This window comes from Serpula lacrymans (assembly GCF_000218685.1).
Source record: "Serpula lacrymans var. lacrymans S7.9 unplaced genomic scaffold SERLAscaffold_5, whole genome shotgun sequence".
In the NCBI taxonomy this organism is placed as follows: Eukaryota; Fungi; Basidiomycota; class Agaricomycetes; order Boletales; family Serpulaceae; genus Serpula; species Serpula lacrymans.
The window spans coordinates 824905-850577 of NW_006763294.1; the positions used below are offsets into that span (position 1 = coordinate 824905).

Here is a 25673-nt window from a genome sequence, read left to right on the forward strand (position 1 = left end):
GCGATTTCTCGACGTGGAGGTTGGTAGTGGGTAAAGATATTGATAAGTGCTCTCGAAATTTGGAGCTCATTGGTGCGGTCGTGTCGAAAAGACTGTGGTGGTGAGTGAGATAAATGAGGAATAGGTTCAGAAGTAATACCGGTTAAAAGTACAATAAGGCGTGGACAAGACATAATTACTTATGGACCCTTCACTGTGATGGCCACAGAACAATGAGTACCGCAACAAAAGCAGCCACAATCCGAAAAAGGCAGGTGCCTTTAATTACTATTGTTTGTGCCATTATTATTACGTAAAACTCATATAACCTATTGTGACTCCTGTCACGCAGCGTCACCACACTGACAGAACACGTGCCTTACACGTGCCGGAGTATCAGTGCACCCTGAGATTTCTTGGCTGAGGGTCGCCATCAGGACGATCACTCAGCCCATGGCACCCAAGCCATTCACGACTATTCAGGACGTGGAAGTGCGTTCCCAGCATTCTGGAATTTTAATGATAACATAACGGTGTCATACATCTAGACATGCTACTCCAAAGCTGCCAAGGCCGAGTTGGACCAGGACTGGAGTCAGGCATTTCGTTTGTACGTTGAAGCTGCAGAGGGCTTTCTCCATTTCAGCCGCACTAGAGTCGAAGATGCTCTTCGGGGGAGATGCAAATCTAGTGCAGGCAAGGCACTCGAACGAGCGGAGAAAATCAAGGCATTGAAGCATGATTTGGCGCCGGTGGCAGTAAACCGCTTCTCTGAACGCGAGTTAATTCACTTTTACCAGCAATCTGCAGATAATGAACTAGTTTTTAATAGAGGAGCAATATTTTGTGCTCAAGAAATCTTCATTAATAAATGGCAAACGATACCTTTCTTGGAATGAATCTTCCAATCAACGGCAACATAATGTTTTATACAGGTACGTGCAGAAAGTCGAAGACAACTTAATCATCAATATTCACGTGAAGCATCTTACCGTAGAGAAGTTGAACAACCTGAACTTTCTGCTGAGCAACAGGAAGTTCTGACCTGCTGGCAAAGACCAAGTGAAGTCCTATCGGAGGCATCTATGGCATCTCTCCCTCTCCTTCCAGAAGATATTATACAGCACATAGTGAACGACTGCTCGGTTTGTGCTTCTATTGCAGTGTGTCTTGTACATAATCGTCGCTTTCAATCAAGGGTACGTCGATATACCACACGCATCCTCATTTCTTACCTTCTGCAATTGTAGCTGCTCTTATCGTCATTATTCCCTCAAGGCCAAGATTCAATGCCTGTGCTGTCACCCGAGGGCAGATATGACGTCAAAATATTCGTCAATGGGGAGTACCGCCGAGTAAGTTGCAAAGCCAGGTGCTAACGTATTAATCAATCGCTTCAGTCGTTGATTAAATTGATATCTAGATTGGTGAGCATACCATGATACTACTTCATTATACAATCTTGCCCTGACTAACAAAGCATGAACTCTAGTCGTTGACGACAAACTGCCGTTCAATTGCGACGGGGTGCTCATAGGTTTGTCAACTGGCAGCAAACTCCAATTATGGCCATCCGTTATTGAGAAAGCCGTAAGTCAGGAGGCCATTCTCGGAGCATTATGTCTAAAGTACTCGTAGTATATGAAACTGATGGGAGGTTACGACTTTCCTGGATCGTGAGTGCTGGTAATTTGCATCTTCACCCTGTAATCACCATCATTTTCAGAAATTCAGGCATCGATCTTCAGTAAGCTTTCGTATTCAACCTTCTCAGTTCTGTACATATTCACTTACACACCAGCGCCCTTGCTGCATGGATACCGGAGCATATTGAGGTAAAAAGGTGAGTGTATTGTGTGCTATATATTCGAGAAGTAACCACAATCAAAATGACTAGTCCTACATTTGAACGGGAGAAGACATGGTCGCGCATATATGATGGCTTCACCAAAGGTAACGCTTTGTTCGAAATCAAAGTAAATGTTGATAAACAGTCGTTTTCAAGGGCACTGCGTGCTCACAGTTGGTACCGATGATCGAATACATATTGATGGCTTTCAGCTGTTACCATCACATGATTACGCAGTAATAGGTATGAACTTTTGGTCAAACGTAGGATATATTAGTATCCAACTGACTAAATAGATATTCGGGAGGTACACGAGGAACGCTTCTTAACATTGCTCGATTCCCGGGTGCGAGTGGACTCAGCTGAAAAAGGATGCACACCTTCTGAAGACCCTCCAGCTGATAGCTCAAGTATGTAGCAAAGCTGTCGCTCTTATAGTCAATCTCACCATCCCTAAGGGATTCTGAATATGTCTTGGAGTGATATCTGCGGCATCTTTGAAGGCGTCTATGTTAGCTGGAATCCAGATCGATTCAAATATTCGGTCGTCTTCCATGGGTATATGATTAGTGTCTTTTGGTACTATCATACTGACCATGATACAGCATTTGGAGGCATAACAAAGTAGAAGATAAAGGACAATGTATGTCATGAGGGATGTCATTAGTTCGTGCTGTGCGATTGAATTCTTATTCCCAAGCGTCAAGCCACCACCTGCGACTTCAACTCTGTGCCTGTCGAGATCAATCCGAACTACAAGAGATCTGGATATTGCTGACCAGACATATCGTCAATTCCCGCCAAACATCCGATTATATTGCTCTTAATGTCCAGAACGAAGAAGGTAACATAGCGCCAATGGATATCAATAAAATTGCATCCAAGGTACGCTTTTCCTGAACGTCAGACGAACTATCACAATTCTTCATCCATAGGGAACATATACAAACAGTGTGCATGTCCTTGTAAGCCCTGGAGGTGTTCATCTGTTACAGGTTACTGAAAGAAAAATGGTAGGTGCGAACACGTGTGGATAAAGTATCTGGCACCCTTTCAATTCTAGTGTCCTATGATGGTCCTTCGGAAGATGTTTGTTTTACCGTTAGCGCATACTCGTCCCTCGAAATCCAGTGGGATAAAAGTGTTCCATCTCCATTCCACAGTACAAAGGTGGTTCCCAAGATTACGCCGTTTTATTGACTTACTGAAAGACGCCAGGTCGATGGTAGTTTGACAAGCAAGAACGCTGGTGGTAACTGTACGTATCCAACATACATGGTCAATCCTCAGTACCATCTGCGGATATATCCAGAGGGACTGGAGAGCCATCGTGCAGGACTCAGATCCAACATGGTCATCGTTGCTCAGGCTTCTAGAGATATACCTCTTAATCTCACCCTTGTCTGGTCACAAGGGGAGAGGACAATAGAGTAGGTTGAGTAGTATCTTGTAGTATCTTCCAATCATTGATTTGATGAAAATAGGTTGTCAAGGAAAGAAGTAGCAGCCAACTCTGGAGCATATAGTTATGGCCTTGCTAGGATTGGGATCGAGCTTCCAGGTAAACTTCATTTTATAATTTATAATTTTCTGACTAAACGTTCTCAGCTGGCGATTACACGATTATCTTGTCAGCTTTCGAATCAGATCATCTGGGTCCATTCAAGTTAAAGGTCGATAGTACAAATCGTTTCGATTTGAAGCCTATTCCTCAAGAAGGAGCAGGGATGTACAACAGGGTCGTTCGTGGAGAATGGTGATTCACTTCGTGAACTTTCAGAAGATCGCTACACCTGCTGATGTGTTATCTCCAGGAACGCACACTCGGCTGCTGGGGGCCCCAGTCATGAACGTTACTCACACAATCCAATATATCAAATTAAAGTTCCCTCTACAACAAAGTTCAAGTACGTGATTGACGTCATTCTAGTACTCCTTCAACTTCCAGTTAACCTGACCCCTCCCAGAGCTCGTCTTCAGCTGGTGAAAGCGTCCCCCTCCATTTCAGTCAACCTTTCTCTCTTTCAATCCTCTGATGTGGCTCTAGGTCAATGTATAGCAACTTCTGGACCATATTCCGATGCGGTTTCAGGCGTAGACATTCCTCAGGTGTCGCTGGCAACTGGGGTATATTTACTTGTGCCATCAACATACAACCCAGGCATTCAAGTAGCATTCAGAATGATCTTATACAGTACGGCGCCAGGTTTGAATGTCGTACAAAGGGAGAAAGGCATATAGTGTTATCATGCATTCAATGGTGATGGTTCCGGAGCAGAACGAAAAGAGAGTGGAGAAAGAAGAAATTCGTTCGTCCTTTTTAGCGTCGTTCGAGAAGGATTTGCAACAGGACAACTGGATATAATCCATTGCAGGCGGGTTTTGATGGTCTGTTTGCTCACTGTCGTTTGTAATTGTTAATTGGGTCCATATTTTGGCTAAAGTATTTGCACACGCACTCAGGTTTTGGTTATCATTACTTCTCCTCATGCTACCTGTGTCGTCAAATAATTTGGATAGAGCTGCGAGAGCAACGCCTACACTAACATCCTTTCCTGTGTCACAGGAAATACAAACCGGGCGCCCACTCTTGATGTGAGATTCAATGAAAATCATAGATCGTGGCAGAACGACCTGCAGATAGTGTATCTGTCCCTTCTTCCCAAAGGGTGTGACGATCTGAAGTATGTAGGGCGCTGCAGGCTTATCAGGAACTGAAATAGGGGGAAATTCCAAGGAGCTCAGCTGGAGATGAGCGATGTCAGCGTCACCTTGAGCGCGGGATGGTATTTTATGATTCGAAGAGTTCGAGCATTCCGAGTTTGAACAAAGCATGATCAAGCCGCTGACTTGTGTGATAGGGGTACGAAGGTTGTCACAACCTGTGGGGACAAGCTCTTCTCTCGAAGCAGATACTATAGAACGAACGAGCACTGGGAGCCCTTCTCGGCTCTCGTTCAAGATTTTCTCCCGATTCTGCCAGAATAGATCTGGTGTCAAACCCTATGATTCGAAGCTGATGAGGACTTTCGGACGCTAAGACTTTCAAATACGTACCATTCCCCAAAGCTCATGGTCATCTCCTGAGCCTTGTATATATGTAAATGCATGGGCTCGCCTTTCCATTCCATCAAAGATCTGCTTGGAAGCCGAAAGACAGATCACTGGGATGTATTTCCGGTCACCGACATCCAAGAATTCTGGAAATACTGAAGTGGAAGGTGTGATCCAGATCGGCCTTAATGGTAGCGTGAGCTCCGGTAAACGGTAGAAAGAGGCCTATTGAAGATAATTTGAGGAAACAGGAACATATTACTGGGAATAATGTGATTCACCACCAAATCATCAGCCCAGCCATCCAATCTACTCTCTATCCGGTCGTGCTCTTGAGCACTGACCACGCCAGGAGGTGTATAGAGCTTATTGTTCCAATTCGCAGTCTCCGAACTCGGTTTTAACCTGTGGATAGCCCGATTAATTACGGCACACCATATTGGTACCGTCTTTGATAGTGAATCAGGCATACGTTTTCCAGCCCTAGTTGAGTCTACCAGTACAATTCTATGCACAAAATATGAATGCACAATGGTGAGTGCAAAATGAGGGAAGTACTCTATATGTCATTTTTATGAGCGACTTACCCTCGATGCTGCGCCAACAGCGGCAGAATATGCAAGTTAGGCCGTCGCAAATTGAAACCCCAGTTGCCTGTATGCCCGTCTGTGGATTTGAAATATGCCCAGTGCGAGAAACTCTGTCGTTAGAGAGAATCAGAGAATAAAAGGAGAGTATCGACAGCGTGAATCCTCACATGGCCAGTGGTAGTCGGGTCTGCATACCAAGCACCGCAACGTAGATTAGCTGAGCTTCTAATCAGATAATATGAATCAAAAGCACCGCAAAACTATGACCTACGCAAAAGCGGAAGGTCGGGATATGCTCTTTGAGCTTGTTCAACAAAGGTAGCATCTTCAGCAATGGAATGAAGGCGATTGTACAGATCCTGAGATTCCTTTCGGATGCTTTCCATCACTTGTGCCTTTTCTTCAATAAGGATGTCATGACTGAAGCTAGTTACAGCGTCTTCCATCTATATCCGATATAATAGTCGTGTAGTTGCCAGTGTACAACTCGAACGACCGTTTTAGTATGAGGTGATTGATACCACTTGTAAAGATGATCAAAGATATCCAAATATGGCTAAAAACGTGAAGTCAAGGAATTATTGTTGAAGCCACAGTCATACAAACCCCTACTTATCAGCCAATGGATAGCTCTGCACCTCAGCACTTCAGTTTCGGCAATTTATTTGAGCTGGTCTATTTGGATAGGATCGGCGGCATGTCACAGTAGCAGGATCCGATAAGCTCCTTTCTACGGCCCCCGCTAATATCTGTCTAGCCAGAACTACTTCTGATCAGATCTAGTTCCCCATTTCACTGAGAAAGACTCTAGTTTCCTTTTGACTCTGCCGGTCATCATGCTATCGGCGTCCTTGGAGTGATTCGGATAAATTTTGGATGTTCACTGAAAAGAAAACCATGTGACGTACCCTTTGTAGTCTTACTATGTCTGCTCTTAGGGCATCACTCTTGTCACAGGTATCATTCCGCAATGCCCTGAGCTCGCGTGGTAGCGAGTAAGGATGTGATGAGTTCATTGGGGAACATTTATAAGTTGCAGCGAGAGGCGGATGCTGGTAGCCGCACCTTTATAGATAATGATTTTTCAACCATGTGATGATCTGGCTTTAAGTTATCCAAGACTCACAAGTCTGCCAGGCTCATAGGAAGGGAATTGACCCATTCCTGTTGTTTCCGAGATACATCTTGCGCCTTGTGCGCCAAACTCTGAAGTTCTTGTGATAGATCCTCGCGAGTTAGCAATATTAATGGAGAGTGCGCGATTCTTATATCTATCAACGTCAGGAGAAATTTAACGCTAGCGGAAGATGAGACATTGGAAGTCAAATTACCTTTCAGTCGTTTCAGTAAGTTCATCATCTTCACCTCTAAAGATTGACTATTGTCATCAGCAGCGTTCCTGTCCTCGCTCATCTTGTTATGAATCTCTATTCCCTTATGAGAATCATCGACGATCTCTTCTAATTCTTCAACAAGTGCTCCAACGAGGGCTTGTGCTTCATATGCAATGTCATTGAGGGTACGCAGATTCTCTGAAATATCCTCTAATGGTGGTAGCAGATGAGTCGTCAGCTCCGTCCCAACCTTCAAATGAGTAAAAATCGGATTTAGAAAATTATCAGACGACAAGAGAAGAAATATACTTACTTCATTCAACAGTGCCTCATGTGCCTCAAGAATATCAATTTGATCGTTGTTCCACGCACTCTCTAGTTCCGCTTCAATGTCAATGTTTAGGCTAGTGCCATTATCACCATCAGGCCAAGAACTCTCTAAACTGGTTCCTAAGTTGCCCAGTACTTCTAAGACAGAGGTCTTTAATTCGCCACTCAAAATCTCATCTGCGGAGGTCAGTTGTTGCTTATAAACAGCGTCCTGGGCTGCTTCTGCCAGAGTCACAGGACATGTATTAGCTCTATGCGCCTTTTCGCTGAAAATCCGCTGCAGCCTCGCAGCATCTTGCTTCACTTGTTCCGTAGATGGCAGATTTCCATAGACCGTTTTAATGGCATGTAGCCTTGATTCGAGCAAGCAAATTATTTGGGAACGAATGTCGTAAATTGACGCGAGTGACGATCTTAAGTCATCGAGGGAAGAGAATGCTTCACGCGAAAGTTCTGTAGATGAGCTCTTTAGCGTACATTCAGCTCAAGCCAGTTAAGAAGTTTACTTCGCTCCCTCTTGTTATCAATGTCAACCACATCGATCAAACCTATAGCGGCATCGACTGCCGAAGCGCTTACTCCATCTGCCTGTTGAAGAAAGGAAATGAGTGAATATATGCTGCTCATCTTAACAAATACTGACACTGAAAGACAGATCTTGTATGGAATCTTGTCTAAGCCTTATGCTGTCCTCTTTGTGATTAATGATGGCTCGAAGATCCTTGGATGTACTTCTTGCCTTCTCTGACGCGATCCTAAATAGAATGAAATGGAGACAACATAAGTCCTTACAGATCGAATGGTTCGATATTTTCACTCCCTTGGTTAGTTGTAGTCTATGTCTCAAACGTTGCACATGCTCCTCCAATAGTTCAGATTCTGAATTCATAAACTCCGTCTGTGACCTTAACATACATGGTTCATAATGCCGCTGCCGCTGGATAATGTATGATGGAACATACTTTAAAACTGCAGTTGTTTGATATCCAGGAGGAGCAGGCAACATAATTTCACTTTCCAAGTCAAGGTTATCGCAAAGTCCAATGGACGATGCTCGCTTTAGACTTTTGCGATGTCAGATATCTGTTTGAGTTCCATTATCTATGATACGGACCTCTGTACCTCCTCGGATTCTAAAGCAAGATGTTGTAAGGATGTTCTGTACTGCGTGCTTGATATTCCATCTTCACAATCCGTAATGTGTTCCAAGCCAACTTCACCGTCCGCAAGCTGATCCACGAAGAACTGAATTAATCTCTTTCCAGATGGAAGATCCAGAGCCCACTCGATATCTGTGGGTGATATTGAAGGACCTCCGAGATGATTCAATAAAGACGCTAGCTGTTCCTGACAGTTCTCTGAAGAAACCATATTGTTATGTTCGTAGGTTGTGGCGGGTAGCTGAAGGCTCATCGAGCTGAAAGTCACAGTCACGTGAAGCAGACGCGTCGCGTATATTCACGTGATTCCATTGCCACCATAACCGCACACTAGGCAACCATCCAAATTTATCTTTCTGGCATTACTACACGCCGCTGCAGCCGAAAAGTAAACAGGTACTGTCACAGTATTATGATTACCGCAAACACCTAGTATCGCACATTTCCCCTTTTCGCTGTGAAACAAATCACATATTTTCATCTTTTTCTTTCTACAGTTACTTACACTGTTTTCCGCCGTCCAACCGTGACCCAAGCTGGTCGGTATCTCTCTTTTTAGCTGGCATTTGCATTACAGCAATCCGGCTGTCCACTCTTTTCGTGTTTAATCCGGAATCGTTCATTATCATGTCTAAACCTTCCGCAGTCACAACCTGCTTCAAGTTCAACGTTCTGTCTGCTGTATGGCTCTTACTTTTCCTTGCCAGCACCGCCCTTGCCACTCCGACGCCAACTAGAGAAGGTCATGGTGCATACACGTATAGCCAATTATCCAACTTCCAGCGTGACGTCGTCCAGACCAACTCGGCTGGCGCTACAGGTGTTTACAACCCCACTACCAGTCAGCAAGTCCCTCAAGGGGTCGCCTCCGATGGAAGTGGAAGTGGTTTCTCAATTCCGGCTATACTCTGGGTAGCTTTCTCTTTCACGACTGGTGCTCCGCTCATGCTAGCGGGCATTCGAGGATGGCGTTTCACAACTGGAACTGCTCTAGGGCTGACTATCGCCGTTTGCTGTTTGTATATTCCTATTCTTACTTCTGAGGTTTAACATGCTGAGACCTTCGAAACAGCATGGGCCGCGTTCACAAATACTATGAGCGGTGGTGGAATCTCAGACTTAGTGCTGACGATCCTTGTATTGGTTTTGTTCGGCTTCGGCTTCGCTCTAGGCCTTCTAGAAGCAGGGCGCATAGCCGGATTGTTACTTTTGGGAATCCTTGGTGGACTGGCTCTAGGGATTCGCATTATATTACTTCGTCCCGGTCTTTTGATAACAGGAACACGCCTTTACGTCCTTAACTGGTTATTAATCGCACTGGTTGGTCTTCTTGGCATATCATTGATCCTTTTAAGACAAAGGGCTGGAATTGTGAGTCGTTCTGCTTTCATCCTATGATGACTGCTAAATTGTGGATGCTACGACAGACACTTGGTTCTGCCTCGATAGGAACGTTTCTTTGTTGTTTGGGTTTAGACCTAATCATCAACAAACAGTCTGGTCTGAGTTGCGGTCTCCGATATCTCTTTGATAGAAATCCTTCGCATTTGGTGGTATGTCGTTATCTCCTCGCGATAGACTGCTTGTTGACAATATTGTCCAGTATATATTGAATAACGGCTATGAACCTCCCAAAACGACTCCGATTTTACTTGCGATTTCTTTAGCTCTCACGTGTGTTACTTTTAAAAGTATTTCTTCGGATTCTTTCTAATCCTTTGTGCTTAATACAGTCCTGCTTTCGCATACATGCAACATCGTTTGTTTCCACATACCTTTTCTCGTAAATCCCCGCGTGACGATGAAATATCCGTCGGTACTGTGGTTTCGCCAGAGGAAACAAAACCTCTGAGTCCGGAGTCCTCTAGCATAGAGTCATCGTCGTCTGCTGTGGATTCAGAGAAACCTACGGACTCGCCCTCAACACCTTCAACACCTTCATCGCCGCCTCCACCATCCTGAATGATATTCGTTCCAAGTCTTTTCGTTGTACATCATCTTTAGAGGGTAACTTTGTGGAATCCCGGTGCTCTACATGGCCGTTGCTTTCTTTGTTTGCTCCATCCCATGGACTTGCCGTTAGATTATCTTCAAGCTACAGACCTAGATTTAGACTGCATTGGTCACTTCCTTAGACTTATGGACCTTGTTTCGGACACTCATTTTTACCGCTAGCAGTGATCATTGCACATTCAATTGATGTGTGCTACGTACACCGTGGACATTAACGTTGGATACGTACCCTGCAGAGTTACTACTAATACACAGTACAGTTGCATTTCATATTACTCGTTGTAAGACGATGTCGATCAAGTGGCTTATCTCAATAGCACCAGAGGTCGTGATACTTGCCACAGATATGACAACCTGGGACGCTGGCATGTGAAACTCGGAGTCGGCGACTCGCTGTGAAGTAAGAGGGTTTCATTGTATCATATGATAATCTAGGATACAACAGGGGTCAGCGTTGACAAGAATGCTAGTACAGTAATGTGCTGGCTCGCTCTCTGTTCCAGCGGAACGGAAGATCATGGCACCGTCGGACCTCAGCGGAACATGCAAGTTAAAACCAAAGGCCGACAAGGGCGGTAAATATGTACATGTTTGTATAGGTGGATTTGGAGATAGTGGTGGTAGCGAGTTGTATACCACGAGAATGCATGCGTATAGCGGACTAAGAGCGGGGGAGGACAAGTCTTTTGGCCTGCCATTGTCCGTGCATGAGGCCAATGAAAGACTGAACTGCGTCGGGACTAATGCGGCTCTTTCCTAAATAGGAAATGTTGAGAATTCACATGTTTATGTCCGCTCTGAAGAGGTCGGATGGGACATAGTCCATTATTCATTGCTCCTTTACCTTAGTACTAGCGCTAGCTTACCAGGGCTGGTGACTCATCCTTGCAATATCCAGGTCGCGAATCTAGAACAACAGAGAGCGCTTAGCTATGTCTCGAGCAGGGAAAAAGAAACCAGTAGGTTTTGCAACGCACATTACCGCTGGTGGACTAGCAGGGGGAATGGAGGCGGTGAGTAATAGAAAAGATCTCGTTAATGGTATTGTAGCTGATTGTGTTTGAACATTTGTTCAGCTGTGTTGTCAGCCGCTGGACACCATCAAGGTGAGAATGCAGTTATCCAAGTCGGGGTTGGCACCTGGGGTAAGTGCAAGCAAGACTCCCTGGCTATGAGTAACGAGAAGCTGATTGACCAGGGAAATCCTGCGATAGACGAAACCCAGGGGTTTTATTGCCACTGGTATCTTGATTGTGAGACGTGAAACACCATTGGCTTTGTATAAAGGTCTTGGAGCTGTTCTTTCGGGAATCGTGCCAAAAATGGCCATTCGTTTTGCAAGCTTTGAAACATACAAAGGCTGGTTGGCCGACAAAACAACTGGAAATACCAGCGTCGGTTCCATCTTTATTGGTTAGTTGTGTTGCCTCCTTTTGGAAAAGAAATCCTAAACAGGGGTATCCATCAGCTGGTCTCGCTGCAGGGACTACTGAAGCGGTAGCTGTAGTTACGCCAATGGAGGTGGTGAAAATCCGCCTACAGGCCCAGCAGCATTCTCTCGCTGATCCACTAGAAGCACCCCGGTACCGCAATGCAGGACATGCGGTGTACACAATAATTCGAGAGGAAGGAATAGCAACACTATACCGAGGTGTCTCTCTTACAGCTCTGCGGCAAGCCACTAATCAAGGTGAGAGCTAAACATTCATCACGACTTTGACTTCCAGGGAGAAGTGGCTGAATAGTGTATTTGCAGGTGCCAATTTCACTGCCTACCAAGAAATCAAGAAGTTAGCCCATCGATATCAACCTGAACTTCAAGAGCTACCATCTTACCAGCACATGATCATCGGTCTCATTTCCGGGGCTATGGGGCCATTCTCCAACGCTCCAATAGACACGATAAAAACACGTAAGTGGGAAGCCTCCTGCCAAAACAAACAACCTTCTAATTATTGTTTATATAAGGATTACAGAAGGCCACGGCGGAGCCAGGGCAATCTGCGTTTCAGCGAATACAGCTGATCGCCTCTGATATGTGGCGGCAAGAGGGTGTCAGATCCTTCTACAAGGGAATAACCCCACGTGTGTTGCGAGTTGCACCTGGGCAGGCGATTGTATTCGCAGTGTACGAACGAGTGAGCACGATGATCGAGAAGTTGAAAGTAACCACGAGCGAGGACCACTATTCGGAGTGATTGTAGGATAATGTAGGACTTTTTATGGTCGAGCGACCTATGACAGGATGATAACGCTGTAATGTGTGATACCCATAGTATTGTATAACCACAACTTGAGAGGTTTGGTTTAGTGTCAAGTTTGGCCTTGGGGGAATTTTCACTGTTTAGGCCCGGGCCGTGTAGCCGGCTATCAAGACATCTCCAGCAACCTCAGGCTCAAAGTTGACCCTGGAAGTTCTCAACACCATACCGGCTACTGCTACTAAGCTTTCAAACTTTGGTTTACCGTCACCTACAGCTGGTCTTAGAGGACAACAAGTCGATTCTGCATCTTAACTTGAACGACATGTCCGGAGTACCAAGGAAGATCCTGATGCTACACGGGCAAGTCACCTTAAAAGATGGTTATATTTTCATTGCAATGAGTGTTGAATTGACAGGTACTCCCAAAATGCGATTATTTTCAGTAAACGCGTTAGTCATTACAATGCTCGTTTTGAATGATTCTGCTAATTTACATCGTGGGGTCCATATGTGAAGCTGGGAGCACTCCGCAAGTCTCTTGGGAAAGAGATCGAACTGGGTATATCGATGTCGTATCAAATTCATGGTACTTTGCTTATATTTATTATAGTATTTGTGGATGGACAAACTGTTCTCCACCCCATTGACCTTGTGGGCTTATCGTTCCCGACGACATCGCTGGATGCTTTGGGAGCGCCTGAAGCTTCTGCAGCAGATTCAGATCCCTCCCTCACACCACGGGCATGGTGGAGGTCTAACCCAGAACGAACAGTGGCGCATGGGTTAGATGAATCTTTGCTTATGCTTAAAGAAGTATTAAAGCGCGATCGGTTCGATGTGAGTTGTGTTTCATCTTAATCACTGAACACTTTTTTTTTATCCGATTGGGCTGCAGGGTGTCTTTGGTTTCAGGTGAGTCCAGCTTACTATGTATAATCTGGCGCCAATGAAGGGGAGTACGTCAGTCAAGGGGCAGCCATGGCAGCTCTGCTTGCAGCTTTGGTTTGTATTCAGTTTCCTCTTTCTAGAGCTTCATGTGGATGCTGGACTTTTTACGTTCCTCTATAGCTCGAAAGACCTCACTTGTACCCTCCATTTCTTGTCGATGGTCAACCTCTCCACCCACCGTTGTACGTCCGTTTCCCCATGTATAGGTGAGGCTTAACTGAGTCTTGCAAAGCCAATTTTGTGTTTCGGTATCAGGGTTCAGGGCACCCGGAGCCCTCAGTGCTGAAGTTTTCAGCTCGCCTTTCTCCACCCCAACAGTTCATGTCATTGGCAGGACAGATTTCATAGTCACAGAGGAGCGATCTAAAGTGCTACTTGAACTTTCCACTAACGCAAGAAAAGAAGAACATGGCGGAGGTTCGTCCTTGTCACTTTCAGGACCATTGTCTTTAACCATACATAAACACACTCGTTAATGTGCTGTAGGGCATTTTGTGCCTTCAAAGGCTAACTGGAGGAACTTCTTCCGTGACTACTTCCACAACCCAGGAGGGAGCGTCGCCTCCCCTGGAACTTCGTCAGTGACAAGTTCCGGTGCAGCAACTCCAATGACCTCTGATCCCGCGAACGGCCCAAATGCCAACCTGTGAAGCACCTAGAAACCCGTTCTGCAGTAGATTATTAGAGAATGCTCAAATCGACTGTATTTTTACAAGACTGACCACTATCATCCAGATGCCACTCAGCATATCATCCGTCCTGGACTCTTCACTATGTCGCCCGATCAGAACCAGCGTGATTCTCAGCTTAGATTATGTTTGTATGTGTGGGCGATAACATAAATCCTGCACTACAATCCAATGTTTACGTGTTATATTCGTGTCCCTTGGAGTCAGAAGGATCGGTGAGGTACACCGGCCCGCCACAGAACTTGGGGTGAACAAGGTTCTCCAAGTCGCGCTCGGAACTTGGCTTGTATTCTGGTTGAATGTGAACAGCAGGTTGACCGTTGTCTCGGGAGGACGAAAAAGATATTTTATTGGTAAGGACCGATACGAATTGGATATGCTGACGGCACTATGGCTAGTATAACCCTAGTAAGTGCCAATCTATCTCAGCAGGATGCTATTTATTATTCAACTGTTCCCTAATAATGCGTAGGAAGTTTTTTTTTTCATAGTCACCGCGGTCAATTCGAATACCTGGGACGCGAATATGAAGCCTACTGTATAAATCAAGGGTATTAAACAAATAAATTGGAAGAAACATACTATGAAGGTTGGCGCATGAAAAATGGAAATCAGCCGAGGTAAGTATCCGAGGTATAAAATATGTTTTACAATCTAACAATAACTGTCTTTGGGTTAGTCCAGAAGCTGGGAGACCATCGTGGGTTTGAGACTGTGAATTCCATCCCGAACATATAAGTACCAAGGTCAACGCCAGTTTTTACAAGTTTCAACTGTATGATTGCTAGCATGACGTCTTCTGGACCACGACCGAAGGTGCTAGTGCTTCACGGGTAAGGGCTTAGAAAGCCATAATCGTCGTGAAATGATGCTGATCCTTGTTTTCCCTTTTCACAATCGATTGTAAAATCGAAGGCAAGCGCAAAACGCTATATATTTTAGCAAGAAGGTAATTAAATATTCAATTTCTGATCTGGAATCTGTTTACACAATACAACGCGTCGTACAGCTCAAGAATCTTCGCGAGCTGTGTAAAGAGCAATATGAACTTGGTAAGCGATGCGCTGATAAATATTTGTCTTGTACTTACCTTTTGTCTTAGTGTTTATCGACGGACCTTTCAAGCTTCACCCAGTGTCCACCAATTCAGAGCCTTTTCCTGCGCACGGACCAGCACAAGATCGCGAATTCCGAGCCTGGTGGGGCGTGGACATGGCAAGCAAGATACTGACATATGGCTTAGAGGAGTGTTTAATGATGCTCAAGGAGGTTCTAATGGGTAACCATTTTGCAGTGGGTTTCGTTCACTTTGTAAGTTTATCAGAGGTGTTAATGAAGACTTTTCCCCTCTATGCCAGGGTGTTCTCGGTTTTAGGTGAGAACCGTGGTTTCGTATTGTTTGCAGGTTTTACGTGATAGTGTCTGATCTGTTACTGAGTAAGCCAAGGAGCAACCACTGCCTTGTTGCTCGCTGCTCTGGTGGGTTCCACCTCTGTTTTCAATAAAGAGAAAATTCATATCCAACCTTCTGTGATATTGATATATAGCTAGAAAAACCTTCTCTGTACCCCTCGTTTTCGCACAATGGCCAAGCTCCTCATCCTCCATTGTAAGTATTGTCATTCGTGTGGTATCATAAGATAATTTATCTTGGCTTACTGTTGTCTGATCAGTCAATTCTGTATATCTATCTCTCCAGCTATTCCAACACATCCTCTCATTCGTCACGTAATGAGCTTACCATATTCGACTGCCACGCTTCATCTTAGTGGGAAGACCGATGTTGTCGTTGACAATGCTGAACCATTCATCAGTTGGTCCACCAATGGGAGAGTAGAGGAACATCCCGGTGGTGCGAAATATTTAACCAAACATTCTATCAAACTGCTTACTGTATCCCTTACCGATATATTAGGTCATTTCGTCCCCCCAGCAGTCAAATGGCAGAAGCTCTTATACGATTACATGATGGAATGGTGCTCGCCATGTGCCGGACGCCGTACGTTATATGCTTTTTACTATTTCGTTCCATAAATTGACCATCGAAATCGTTGCCTTAGTTCCAATGCACTCCGTACCACACTCATGCGTCTGACCTTGATAATAATCCGCGATGTCGTACTAGTCATGCGATAACCAAACGTACTATTGGAAGTCATAACCAACCTACCGTATTGAACGCCTCATGTTAATGCCATAGATGGATTTTCTCAGAGGAATCGCATTTACATCCCCATTGTAACCTGTTCTCCTACCTCGTGCATGACTTCGAAAGTCCCACAACTATACAGAAGCTGAGGAACTCACTGGCATGCCGAAGGTATGTAAGGGTTATTGGGCCGCACTTATACCCTTGACTGCAAGATGTGCAACAGACCCACTGATTTACTTTGACCAGCGGTCAGACTGCTTTGATTAGAAATAGAGCGGTAATATATACATCCGATACGTCGAAAAAGGCTTTCGCAATATATGACTCCAGTGACTATGCCAAATAGGAAAATAAACTTCAGAAGACAGGTAATCACCTAGAAGGTACAGTTAACGTAGTCTTCTTTCTGGGGGGCCCCCTTGCAGGAGACTAATAATCCACTCTGGCACTTCGATGCTGACCATGCTGACCAAATCAGGAGCATCACACGGACCTCATCGAGGCCAGCCAGTTCCGATCTGCACTAAATAATGCCTGCGGGTATTTCAGCGGGCCACGCCACCGGACTTGATAAGACTGATTTGGAAGTGCTTTTATCGATCTACATCTTCCGAAACACAGATGCTTCTAAAAGAACACTGATGAGCTTTGATGAGTGTGACTTCTGCCACAGGAAAGCTAAGATAAGTATCAAATACCTTCGGAGCTTCTCCTGCCAGGACGTGAATGTTGACCTTCGTAATACCGCACCACGATGCTGATGGCAAGCCATATGAATACCGAGAGCTCGTGAAATCCTCGGTCGATAATGATCTTGAGGACAAAACGCAAAGGTAAGACCAAGGAAAGTCGTTATGTTGTATGTCTGATGATGTTTTATCAAAAGATCGGTGCACAGGAACGATGGGAGAGCTGCGATAACTGTGACATTAACGTGACATAGAACGTGACCTGACTGTAATAAAATAGTTAATTACGCTATTCTTGTGATGTTCCCACGGCAGTAAACAGTAACATACACCCGTAATTTGGTCCAAGGATGGGCAACATTCTTCATCCTTTCTTTCTTGCGGCGCGTTTGCCTCCATTCGTATCTTCAACGCGTTTTGTCAGTAACAATGTCTTCCTGGTCGCCCCAGACAGCTGGCTTGCAGGAAATCCTGCAAACCATCCACGAATCCACAGATACACAGAACAAAGTTCAGCGTGCCATCACTCATGTATGGCTAGCTCTTCGTCGTTTCAAATTCCCCGCGTTTACAGCCATCTTTCTAGAAATTGAACAGCTTTACGCGTGTACCAGATTACATTGCGTATCTCGCATATATCTTGACTGCCATGCCACAAGAAGAAGCACGGATTCGGACTATCGCTGGATACCTGCTCAAAAACAACTCACGTCTTATTCTCAATGCAACCGCCGATGTTGCAAACTATGTCAAATCAGCCGTACTGCAGGCATTCTACGACTCTCCTGCTATGATTCGTAATGCGGCGGGACAAGACATTGTAGCTTTTCTGGGTGTTCTTGAACCTAAAAATTGGCCCGAATGTTTGCAGCAACTCGTTAACATGCTCGATTCTCCTGACTCTGATTCTCAAGAGGTGAGCTCGATCATTTCTTAGGTTATCCACTGCTAGTAGCCCCTCTACTACCTTCCCATCTTGTTACATGTTTTATTCTGGGGCATCGCTTCTGATGGATGTCAAGAATGTTGCACTATCATGCTTCAACGAGTTTGTCGATCAATAAGTGCCACGTGTGCTAGGTTGGGCACATCGGTATATTGTATGCTCAGATGCCTGATTTCATCTGATTACGAAGAAGTATAGCGAGCAGTGTATTATTCCCATTAATTAGAGTCCTCTGACACGTGCATCGATTTTGATCTTCGTATCCCTTCAAATGGTCGATTTATTGATCTTTTTGAATCCACTTACAGGCGGCATTTAACACGCTTGAAAAAGCTTGCGAGGACTATCCCCGAAAAATGGATATCGACATCAATGGGACTCGGCCTCTAGATTTTATGATTCCCAAGTTCCTTCTACTTTCGGAACATCCCTCGTCAAAAATGCGAGCACATGCCGTTGCCTGCCTTTCATATTTTGTGCCAATCGGTTCACAATCACTTTTTGCTCACATTGATGCTTTTATCGCTTGTCTATTCAAACGAGCTTCGGACGACGACCCCGCAGTCCGTCGGCACGTATGCCAGGCACTCGTACTTTTGCTCGCTGCTCGTCCAGAAAAGCTAATGCCGGAAATGTCGAACGTTGCTGAATATATGCTGTATTCGACAAAGGACAAGAATGAAACTGTCGCGCTGGAGGCTTGCGAATTCTGGTTGACTTTCGCTGAGGACCCTGACCTTGCACCATATTTACATCCGCTGCTCCCGAGGGTAGCACCTGTCCTTCTTGACTGCATGGTCTATGGGGAGGATGATCTCCTCTGGTTAGAAGGCGATGCTGAAGATACCACAGTTCCTGACAAAGAAACTGACATCAAGCCCCGTCATTATGGTGGAAAGTCTCACGGTCTTGAGCGTGAAGCTGCAGGTAATGGTAATGAATCGAAGCGCGGTGCATATGGCGAGGAAACGATAGATTCTGACGAAGAAGATGAATATGAACTGGATGACGACGATTTTGCTGATGAGATGTCAACTGAGTGGAATTTGAGGAAGTGTGCAGCTGCGGCGTTGGATGTGCTGGCTGTTAGGTTCGGGGCGACGTTGATGAATGTGCTTTTGGGTCCGCTAAAAGACAAGCTCTGGAGTACGGAATGGTTAGAGAGGGAAAGCGGTATACTCGCCTTAGGCGCCATGGCTGAAGGTGAGTAACTTTCCATGTCTCATTGTGTTAATCTGACGTCAACCAATCTCAAGGCTGTATTGATGCTATTGAGCAGCATTTATCAACGCTCATCCCATATTTGATAAATACCTTGAATGACCCCAAGGTAACATTGTTCACGTAAATTCTCAGTATGAACTTGCGTCTCACAATCTTTTCTTATCATAGCCCCTTGTCCGTTCGATCACTTGCTGGACGTTAGGTCGCTATGCTAGTTGGTGTACCCAACCGATATCAGAAGAACACAAAAATCAATTCTTCGTACCGACTATGGAAGGTGTAAGTTTGTCGGTTTCATCTTGGCAAATTTGATTTTTAATCCAAATCTCAGCTCCTTCGAATGGTACTAGATGACAATAAGCGTGTTCAAGAAGCCGGATGTAGCGCTTTTGCGACTCTGGAAGAAGATGCTGGCCCAGAGCTTGCCCCATATCTTGAACCTGTATTACGGAATCTTGTGTTTGCGTTCGAGAAGTATCAGCATAAGAATATGCTCATTCTTTACGACGCTGTCGGAACGCTAGCAGACGCTGTCGGACGAGCTTTACAGAATCCGATGTATATCGAAATATTAATGCCACCTCTTACCAAGCGATGGGGGAAGCTCAAGGATGATGACGAGGATCTAATCCCACTTCTGGAAGTAAGTTCTCTGTGACCTTAACTTACGGCGCAGGTGCTGACAAGTTTTGAAATTCAGTGCCTTGCATCTGTAACCATTGCTATGGGGCAAGGTTTTTTGCCTTACGCTACACCTGTTTACGAGAGGTGCATCAACATCATCCACAATTCTTTACTGCAGTATCAAGCCTATCAGCAGAATCCCGAGCTCGACGAGCCAGATAAATCTTTTTTGGTAGTTGCGCTTGACCTTTTGTCAGGGCTTACGCAGGGCCTAAGTATGACTCTAGAGCCACTGATTTCGCAGACTCAGCCAAATCTCCTCAACCTGCTTACAGTATGCCTTAAACATCCACAGGCACCTGTAAGACAGTCGGCCTACGCACTTGTCGGAGACTTGGCCATGGGATGTTTCACGCTGTTACGCCCCCATCTCCCTGGCATCATGTCGGAGTTGATAATACAGCTTGACCCTGAACCCAAGCTTGAGTTTATCAGTGCTTGTAATAATGCAGCATGGTCCGTTGGAGAAGTGGCCTTGAGGTATGGACGAGGTGCGTGACGTTAGTGCCAAATTTCTGTCTTCGGTATAAAACCTTTGATTATTGTAGATGATCCTGAGTTTCACCAATGGGCGGGTCCTCTGATTGCCCGTCTTATACCTATCCTCCTGCACCCGAAAGCACCGCGGAGCTTGCACGAGAATGCTGCAGTTTCCATTGGCCGCATTGGACTGATGCATCCCTCTCTTGTGGCACCTCATCTCTCTGAATTTGCTCAGGCTTGGTGTCAAGCTTTGTATGAGATTCGGGACAATGAGGAAAAAGACTCAGCTTTCCGAGGATTCTGTATTCTTGTGCAAACCAATCCTCCAGGCATTGCAAAGGTTCGTGGAGCCCGTCTTGAACATATTGCATTGATTGATCTTTTTGATAATCTTTGCACAGAGCCTCTTATGGTTCTGTAACGCGATAATAAGATGGAATCAACCATCGGCTGAGTTGAATGCCATGTTTCAGCAGTTGCTTTCTGGATTCAAAAGTCACGACGAAGCTGGATGGGCTGCTCAGGTAGCAGCGTTCCCTCCCATGATCCAGGAGCGGCTAGCAACACGATACGGTGTTTAGATGCAGATGTAATACGACAAAATCAATGTTCATTGTATCAAAGTCCACGTTAACTGGCGCACCAGTTATCCTTTCCTCTCCTATCTTCTATCTTGCATCCCGGAATATTCTCGTAGCAATAGTGGTTCCATTTTTCTTGATTCAACAACTTCTTCTCAACATCTTCAAACTTCTTAGTGTTCCGAATTTACATAACATAGGATAGCTGAAATTGACCCGAGTCGTATATTCCTCGCCTTTTTTAGTAGCTAGTATATCAGTAGTAGTCTTTCTTTTCGCTGTCATCTCATACTCCGTAGATACATAGTAGTAGTAGTAGTAGTAGTAGTAGTTACATACCAGAATACATACACTGACATGAAATTGTGACCACATATCATATACGTACAATCGTGTTTGCTGTATAGTTAGAGATAGCTGTATATCTGTACAAAACATGAACAAGAGGCTGCCAACGTTCATTGACGAGACTTCACACGTAATCATGATATCGATGGTCACAAGTTGAATATTCCAAAGATAAATGCATGTATGTCATTATCTCTGCGGCTTGAAACCTGCATGAACATTTGATCTAAGATATTTTAAGTCCCCAAAAATCTGACGTCCCATTACACAGTTCCGGAAAACATAAGCTTCAAAATCGTTTGCCACTTGTATATCCCAGCCTATCTCCTAACTGACCAAAAGTACCTCCAGTCGATCCGAAGGTACCGCTGTATCCGTATCTGTTGTTGTTTTTCACCGTGTATGACTTGTATCCATAGAACGCCCCGGCACATACACCGGCAAACAAGAATAGCTTGAAAAGGAACCCAAACCAGGATCCTGATTGCGAACCTCGAGAACTTGAGAATATCCGTCCACCAAGCTTGTCACGAGGGGCATCTTCTGAGGAAAGAACAGCAGACCAAGACGTTACTGATATCACACTGCCAAAGTCGCAATGGGAATGTGAGATTCAGGGCATGGTTAGAGAATGGATAGATGAAAAAGTTTCTAAATAGCGACATACTCATGGGAATCGAAAACTTCGCCAGTCATGGCTGATAGTCCTATGTAAGGGGCCGTAGGAAGGTTGACGCCTTCGATTCTGAAACAGTCAGTCCAGTCGTCCCCTGGCGAATTATTATCAGTCAGATTAAGACTTGATTCGCAGTGGCAGATACGAACATGCTCTATAATGCATTTTGACCTGCGACATAAAATAAAAAAACAATGTGAACACCTATCTCACTAATTTGTTGTTTTATTAAAACTCACGTCTATATAACCGTCCTTCACGTATGTGATCTTTAACTTCGTGACCCCGTTGGTCCGACGGAAGTTTGCCTTTCCGTTTAATGAATAACGATGATTCACTACTGATACCGGGATATAAAGTGCTCACAGAACAGGACCCAAGGCTGTTAGCTTCGCCATCATTCGCTTGATCATAACTTGTTGATCCATCACCCATCATGGCCAACACACGGGGAAACCCATATGAATGACGGGCATTTGCGTAGCTGCGATAGCAAGATGTCAGAAAAAGGCGCCGTAGAAACATCATGTCTGTATCTCACGTATCAAGGAATATAGCGAGACCTTCGAATTTATCTTGATGGATAAGAAATCATATTAGTTTCTGTTGGTGTAGATACCAATATCAACTCACCGATACTACCAAATACAGGTCCTGGTTCTGCGCGGGTTGTGGTTAGCCATAAAGCCATACCGTCTCCAAATAAATGAGTTGATTCTCCTGAAATCTACACAATAGTAGAACACCCACATTAATGGCGAAGAGACAACCAACAACAATTAAAATTACCTTGAATTCGACTTCGATTACAAAGTTTTGCGCGGTTATGGGGAGACGCGACCATAACCACCCCTAAAGAGTGTGAGAATTACCAGATATTAATTTACCGTCACAAGAAAACACAATAACAAAAGGCATACCATTTGGGACGGTCGAGCACGAGTTAATCGTATATGTTTGTTGGTATTCTTACCTCTGACATCAGCACGTGCAGCCAAATTCTTGAATCTTAGTGACTTACAACGTAAGAGTCTGCACCGAAATCCCACCATCTGTAAAGGTGTTTGAGGACAAAGAGTACAGACATGCAACGAATACACGCACCGATTTTGAAGGTCTTGGTCGATATAAGGAGGGAAGATAGAGTGAGTGCGTAGTTGGACGGTCTGCGGGAAATTTGGTGAGTACACGAGCTGAAAGAAAGTACACGTGCGGTTGGGTGAAATAAACAAATTTCGAAGTGAGCCCGAGCATGCTAAGATGACATGATATGCAGACGCATTTATGCCAAAACGTTGACATCAGTGCTGTATACATATAGCTTCTCCCAGAAATATCAAGGGCACTGCAGCAGATAGAATGGCACTCCTTGAAAGTGAAGGAAACTCACCCTTTCGATAGTTCTGTTAGCAAGTCTCCCATCTCTTGCAGCCAGTGCACCAGGTAGCATACAAAATAAGAGAGCGAGAATGATGTTTAGCGTCATCATCATAAAACGCAGAGCCATGGAGCGGCTGTGTGTTGTTCAAATATGTCGTCCGGACGGGGAGAAAACGTATGGCCTAGTGGTAGTGTATGACCAGATGATAGTATGGGCCCCAAGGTGGTAGCAAAGCCTGAGATGCAATAATGTGAAGCTTCAAATGGCTAAGCAGGCGCGGAACGAGTCTGCCAACGCAACATTCACACGGTCAACTATGCCGAGCATGTTGACTAGGTAACACTCAAAAACTTAGAATAAGTACTACGGTTTCATTCGAAAATATGCGATATATTATTGACAGTACGACCAAAAAGAGGTCAAAATATCAGCGTGTATCGTGTACCTGCAACCATCTTAAGCTGGTAACTCAAATTTCTGTCCTTGTAATACTCTGTGTAGCGTGCAGCCGGGTACATGAAAAATCACCATTAGTGACGTGAAGATGTGAGGGTATGGTCAATGAAATAGTTGAAGCCGTGTTGAAAGAGTAATACGTACTTTGTGACGTAGACATAGAAAAAGTCAAGGTAAAGCCCTGTTTGCACTAGCCCAGCAGTGATAGCTATGGGGTCGACCAGGTCTTCGGTAAAGTATCTACAACATCGACAAGAACAAAAGAATTAGTGTCTGTTTTATTATTTGGCTCTAAGACATTGCATAAAAGGAAAACCCAGATTTGTCTCCGTGACAGGCAAAGCACCACAAGGTCTCATTTCACTAACCTGTATATCCAATTGGGAATGTAAAGCGCACGATAGATACCCAAAGCAGCCAGATAATGAGTAGTGATGGTCTCGGCTTCTCCGGTGCGTTGCAGCATAAACAGCTGGGGGAGTATAGCAACAGACTCTAGGTATATAGAGAATGTCCACAGAATTTCCGCCACCTCAAAGTGATAGTTGAAGATGAGTGAAAGCACTAAGCATGGTCCAAGGAGGTATTCGACTCGGAATGTGTCGATGGATGGATCATGTGTTGGACTGGGTAGAGACGGAGCGGTACTTTAGCGACCGAAGCTAGACGTCAGGGGAATTGACCTACCGGAATCGTGACTTCATAAGATACAGAATATAGCAACTACTTGCAATGAAGAATATCTTCATGATGAAGTTGTAGAAAGAAATCCAGCGGTATAAAAGGTCGATGTATCGTGCAACGAAAACGAGGACGTAGAGGGCTTGGGTCTTAAACGAAATACCTGGTTGGGTAGCAGAATTAGGGTCAATTTTAAAGCAATTACATAAAGTTGCGATTTAATGGGTACCTCGACATGATCTCGTGGTCTGAATTTTGTGGACCAGTATGAATATCGAAGCCAGATGGGCCAGGTCCCCTGTTATCCGCCGTTCAGTTAAGATAACAGGTTTCACATAACAGTACGACTATTGTGAAACGTACCCAGCAGCCTAAAGAGATTCATGACAATATTCTATGAGTGTTTGGTAAACGGCTTTGAACGGCGACCTAGGACAGAATTGAGCGTCGTTGAGAAAACGTTGACTGACGCGACGCCGACGTGTAGGAAAGTAAACTGGGTGCAGCTCGGATGATGTAAGGCGGTCCCACGCATCATTTCGACGCCACATTCCATCTCTTCGTACCTTACCTCCACCAGTAAACCCATGCTCTGAATCGAGCTGTCGTCGTCGGGAGGCTTGTGGTCACTCTTTCACATCCGTGTTCCATATCTTCACCCATACCATATCATTGAAGGCCATCTCTTCCGATTGTGTAAGGCGAGTTCATTTGCTATACTTTCTCTGCGATGATGTTCTAGTAAAAGGGTCGACGTGGACGTTGAGATTCTTTATCTTCTTTCTTTACCTGGACCCGACAGTGTGTCTATTACTCAATGTGCCACAGCGAGATTCTCGTGGTACATCGTAAGGCTGGACCAACATCACAGCTTTCTTTTAGGCTGGCATGGCTGTAATGTCGAAAGCCTGTCGGCAAAGGCCAAGCTAAAATTCGGGTCTTGTGTCTTACATCCTTTTAAATGATTGGGTGTAGGTTACACAATGGCCTTCGCGTTAACTAGCCGAGCCTAGGCAGAAGAGATCTTCTCTGTCATGGGTGGTCACTAGATGTGGATTTCTCTAACGCTACATCTGCCTCTGGTTCACTCCAGGAGCATTGCGCGTTTCAAGCGTCGAAGCCGGAGAACAATGCTTCGATGCGTGGTTACGTGCATACAAGTCGTTGGTGCAGGTATTGCAGTAGACGTTAGAATGTCTTACTGTCAGCGAGATGAGATCTC

The 25673-nt window shown here is 44.9% G+C and overlaps 10 protein-coding genes across 10 annotated transcripts; 7 read left to right on the forward strand and 3 right to left on the reverse strand.

Annotated features, from left to right (window-relative positions):
- Positions 1 to 387: 387 nt before the first annotated feature.
- Positions 388 to 4337, forward strand: SERLADRAFT_463264 (uncharacterized protein; the record flags this gene model as incomplete). The annotated part of the gene is made up of 22 exons (XM_007316438.1): positions 388 to 471; positions 528 to 756; positions 812 to 914; positions 977 to 1178; positions 1230 to 1338; positions 1472 to 1569; positions 1618 to 1655; positions 1706 to 1726; positions 1781 to 1822; positions 1877 to 1932; positions 1985 to 2071; positions 2125 to 2238; positions 2287 to 2386; positions 2434 to 2471; positions 2529 to 2713; positions 2764 to 2793; positions 2846 to 2998; positions 3047 to 3258; positions 3313 to 3389; positions 3437 to 3584; positions 3643 to 3735; positions 3796 to 4337. The coding sequence occupies 22 exons, from the start codon at positions 433 to 435 to the stop codon at positions 4067 to 4069; spliced, it is 2448 nt and encodes an 815-aa protein (XP_007316500.1).
- A 75-nt stretch (positions 4338 to 4412) lies between these two features.
- Positions 4413 to 8549, reverse strand: SERLADRAFT_414409 (uncharacterized protein; the record flags this gene model as incomplete). Its single annotated transcript, XM_007316439.1, has 15 exons — positions 4413 to 4831; positions 4886 to 5107; positions 5227 to 5287; positions 5318 to 5389; positions 5470 to 5582; positions 5640 to 5689; positions 5744 to 5918; positions 6381 to 6537; positions 6599 to 6743; positions 6804 to 7056; positions 7120 to 7589; positions 7643 to 7724; positions 7780 to 7891; positions 8099 to 8200; positions 8251 to 8549. Coding segments are annotated over 15 exons (2730 nt in total), but the record flags the coding sequence as incomplete, so codon positions are not given.
- Positions 8550 to 8912: 363 nt separating this feature from the next.
- On the forward strand, positions 8913 to 10647 carry SERLADRAFT_463272 (uncharacterized protein; the record flags this gene model as incomplete). Its single annotated transcript, XM_007316440.1, has 5 exons — positions 8913 to 9311; positions 9369 to 9667; positions 9724 to 9849; positions 9900 to 9970; positions 10030 to 10647. 5 exons carry the CDS (start codon positions 8924 to 8926, stop codon positions 10256 to 10258), a joined length of 1113 nt encoding a protein of 370 aa, XP_007316502.1.
- Positions 10648 to 11121: 474 nt separating this feature from the next.
- On the forward strand, positions 11122 to 12621 carry SERLADRAFT_463273 (uncharacterized protein; the record flags this gene model as incomplete). Its single annotated transcript, XM_007316441.1, has 6 exons — positions 11122 to 11322; positions 11386 to 11454; positions 11524 to 11722; positions 11778 to 11999; positions 12066 to 12221; positions 12278 to 12621. 6 exons carry the CDS (start codon positions 11242 to 11244, stop codon positions 12505 to 12507), a joined length of 957 nt encoding a protein of 318 aa, XP_007316503.1.
- A 92-nt stretch (positions 12622 to 12713) lies between these two features.
- On the forward strand, positions 12714 to 14637 carry SERLADRAFT_463279 (uncharacterized protein; the record flags this gene model as incomplete). The annotated part of the gene is made up of 10 exons (XM_007316442.1): positions 12714 to 12873; positions 12930 to 12963; positions 13030 to 13072; positions 13124 to 13350; positions 13409 to 13425; positions 13479 to 13515; positions 13582 to 13643; positions 13694 to 13878; positions 13948 to 14558; positions 14623 to 14637. The coding sequence occupies 9 exons, from the start codon at positions 12836 to 12838 to the stop codon at positions 14109 to 14111; spliced, it is 807 nt and encodes a 268-aa protein (XP_007316504.1).
- A 302-nt stretch (positions 14638 to 14939) lies between these two features.
- SERLADRAFT_436148 (uncharacterized protein) lies at positions 14940 to 16184 on the forward strand (the record flags this gene model as incomplete). The annotated part of the gene is made up of 8 exons (XM_007316443.1): positions 14940 to 14983; positions 15066 to 15099; positions 15160 to 15202; positions 15253 to 15443; positions 15509 to 15525; positions 15593 to 15629; positions 15698 to 15759; positions 15824 to 16184. 8 exons carry the CDS (start codon positions 14940 to 14942, stop codon positions 16182 to 16184), a joined length of 789 nt encoding a protein of 262 aa, XP_007316505.1.
- A 347-nt stretch (positions 16185 to 16531) lies between these two features.
- On the forward strand, positions 16532 to 17194 carry SERLADRAFT_384872 (uncharacterized protein; the record flags this gene model as incomplete). Its single annotated transcript, XM_007316444.1, has 3 exons — positions 16532 to 16556; positions 16582 to 16940; positions 17001 to 17194. 2 exons carry the CDS (start codon positions 16833 to 16835, stop codon positions 17061 to 17063), a joined length of 171 nt encoding a protein of 56 aa, XP_007316506.1.
- A 107-nt stretch (positions 17195 to 17301) lies between these two features.
- SERLADRAFT_355237 (uncharacterized protein) lies at positions 17302 to 21286 on the forward strand (the record flags this gene model as incomplete). Its single annotated transcript, XM_007316445.1, has 9 exons — positions 17302 to 17522; positions 17578 to 17907; positions 18246 to 19140; positions 19194 to 19267; positions 19330 to 19440; positions 19493 to 19804; positions 19862 to 20336; positions 20394 to 20668; positions 20730 to 21286. 9 exons carry the CDS (start codon positions 17421 to 17423, stop codon positions 20907 to 20909), a joined length of 2754 nt encoding a protein of 917 aa, XP_007316507.1.
- A 131-nt stretch (positions 21287 to 21417) lies between these two features.
- SERLADRAFT_463294 (uncharacterized protein) lies at positions 21418 to 23574 on the reverse strand (the record flags this gene model as incomplete). Its single annotated transcript, XM_007316446.1, has 12 exons — positions 21418 to 21841; positions 21925 to 22027; positions 22083 to 22104; positions 22173 to 22241; positions 22300 to 22417; positions 22475 to 22508; positions 22567 to 22660; positions 22723 to 22785; positions 22854 to 22901; positions 22955 to 22985; positions 23038 to 23099; positions 23324 to 23574. The coding sequence occupies 12 exons, from the start codon at positions 23438 to 23440 to the stop codon at positions 21547 to 21549; spliced, it is 1056 nt and encodes a 351-aa protein (XP_007316508.1).
- Positions 23575 to 23675: 101 nt separating this feature from the next.
- SERLADRAFT_463298 (uncharacterized protein) lies at positions 23676 to 24929 on the reverse strand (the record flags this gene model as incomplete). The annotated part of the gene is made up of 6 exons (XM_007316447.1): positions 23676 to 23807; positions 23915 to 24010; positions 24139 to 24396; positions 24458 to 24614; positions 24681 to 24749; positions 24815 to 24929. The coding sequence occupies 6 exons, from the start codon at positions 24834 to 24836 to the stop codon at positions 23771 to 23773; spliced, it is 639 nt and encodes a 212-aa protein (XP_007316509.1).
- Positions 24930 to 25673: the final 744 nt, after the last annotated feature.